Source organism: Palaemon carinicauda, chromosome 21 (assembly GCF_036898095.1).
Source record: "Palaemon carinicauda isolate YSFRI2023 chromosome 21, ASM3689809v2, whole genome shotgun sequence".
Classification (NCBI taxonomy): domain Eukaryota; kingdom Metazoa; phylum Arthropoda; class Malacostraca; order Decapoda; family Palaemonidae; genus Palaemon; species Palaemon carinicauda.
Genome location: NC_090745.1, coordinates 20932025 through 20934524, shown reverse-complemented (window position 1 = coordinate 20934524; position 2500 = coordinate 20932025). Strand labels below are relative to the sequence as shown.

The following is a 2500-nucleotide window of genomic DNA, read 5'->3' as shown; positions in this document are numbered from 1 at the left end:
AGAAGGATACTACAAAATCAAACCATTGTTCTCTAGGTTTGTAACTTAGCAAGTAATAATAAAAATAATAATAAGCATTAAAAAACAAACTTGCCTTTATCATTAATACAAGATTATTACGGTTCAGATACTGGTCCACGATATGTTAAAATACATATCATAACAACTGTATCAAATGTTCATACCTGTAAAATGGCTTCATATTTAATATTTGGGCATAAAAACACAAATGCACCTATCCATCTTGAAATATTAAAACAGAGAGCCTCGCACGCACACACACGCAATCGCAAAAAAGATAACAGAATTGCAGACTGACCATTGCTGCCATCCATGTAAATGGACTATCTCATTTCCGGTAACATGTTAAATATATTCAAAAGAAAACTATCACATACTGCCAATATTCTTATGTCGTTATCCCCCTCAAAAAAAAAAGAAAAAAAAAAGAAAAAAAAAAAAGCTCAGCGCAATTAGTTTCACAACACCATCATGGATATCATCAGGTAAATTAATAACCAACGTGCCCTTTGGCTATCATGAGTCTCCCGCTTTGTGTGAGTTCTGGGAGTTTAGATGCCCCACGGGTCAACAGTTTGCAAACGAGGGCAATTTATAGAATTTACTCTGACACCCATGGTAATATTACCCTGATAGATTATTGCCAGGCGAGACTTCCTCCATGAATGACTCTATTAGTTGAAGGACAAAATGATTCAACCATCTAGATAGACTTCGGTCCCCCCCCCCACCCCACCCACTGCCTTAAAGAGTTATGATCCTAAATTTATGATCGTCGATGTACCATTCCTTAAGTTTTGTCCATTTTCCGCGTTCTTGTATTCCCGTTGTATATACATTACTTACATCATAACTTAGTGAACATACTGTATATAATGAATGTGTCTAAGAGCTCATCATTCATAAATTTGTAAAACAAGCCCCAATTGAAAAGAATATTCAGACACGAAACACGAGTAGACAATAAAAAATATCAACTCAATAAAGTCTCCGCCACAGAGCTCAACTTTCAATAGTACAGTATATAATCATGCAAATAAAAATCAATCATGAATACAGAAATGTTACACTGTATTAAAGGAAACGAAAATAACATTGAGCCAATTGGAAGATTAATGTAACAAAGGAAAGAACAAAGCGAGCGAGAGGAGTTCAACAGCTGTTCCTCCCGGTCCAGACAGATAATAGCTTACAAAGGAAACCATAAAATTGCTAATTTCACACGTGTCAATTGGCATCCGACGAAGATAGACGAATCTAGCCAGTCGGACTGATCACAACGGAATGGTGTTGCGGTTTTGGCTTGGCAAAATGCCTTCTAAGCTACTCTGCTTATCGTACGAAGCGGACAACTGGTGATTTCCCTAATTGCAACGTCTAGATCAAGAAAAATAAAACAGGAGTCTGGCTTGTGCAGCAGACTAATTTCTTCACCGGCATTGCAATGATACGTCGAAACCTGAAATAGGCTGCTATAAAACTGATAAAACGTCTAGAACAATAAACGATCCTTCAAAGAACTGTCAAAGGAACCGTTTTGTTTTTCGCCGCTAATAGAACTTTGACAAGAGAAATATCTACAAAGGGAGGGGGATAAGTGCTACAGAGAGCAACTTGAATGAATATGATCTAAGATTATGTTTGTTTTACTGTGTTAAAAAGCTGAATGCCAAAATATATCTACATCTTAAATATTCATCTCCACTATTCAAGTGGCAAGAATATCATTACCATCATCATCTCCCCTACGCCTATTGACGCAAAGGGCATCGATTAAATTTCGCCAGTCGTTTCTATCTTGAATTTTTAATTCAATACTTCTCCATTCATCATCTCTTATTTCACGCTTCATAGTCATCAGCCATGTAGATCTGGGTCTATCAACCCTTCTAGTGCCTTGTGGAGCCCTGCTGAACGTTTGGTGAACTAACGGTTACTACCCCTACCCCTCATCATGATCTCATCCATATCTGGCACTCGAGAAATCTCTCTTATAATTTCATTTCTTATCCTGTCCTGTCATTTAACAAGAATATCAAACATGAAAAATACCAGAACAAAAGAAGCTACTTTACGCAACAATAATGATTTTTTTCTCTGACTTTAAGCAACTATGATTTTTTTTCTCTCTCCTCATCCAGGGGAACTACCCTCCTATACCACTACGCCCTGGTGATCTTCAACATGAACGATCTGGAATACATAGGGTTGTCCAGTCTTACAACTATACTACGAGGAGCCGTCTTCATTGCAAAAAATCCAAATCTCTGCTACGTCGACACAGTCGAGTGGGGCCAGATCACGAAAAAACCAATTGTTGGCAACGTTCTTAAGGTACACATTTCTTACTGATACCAGTTTTTCCTCAGTTTGTTTGTACTTTTTCGTGTAAAATTAACAGCCCAAGTATTCATAAATTCAAATTGAAAATTTAAGCAGAAATTCTTCCAGTTAATATTTGTAATCGTTAATGTTTTGC

At 37.1% G+C, this 2500-nt stretch overlaps 1 protein-coding gene across 1 annotated transcript in view; it reads left to right on the top strand.

Annotated features, from left to right (window-relative positions):
* LOC137615207 (insulin receptor-like) overlaps positions 1-2500 on the top strand; it is a 291314-nt gene that overhangs the window by 229430 nt on the left and 59384 nt on the right. The window contains exon 5 of the mRNA XM_068344865.1: positions 2163-2355. Coding sequence (XP_068200966.1) covers positions 2163-2355 — 193 coding nt within the window. The remainder of the gene's footprint in view (positions 1-2162; positions 2356-2500) is intronic.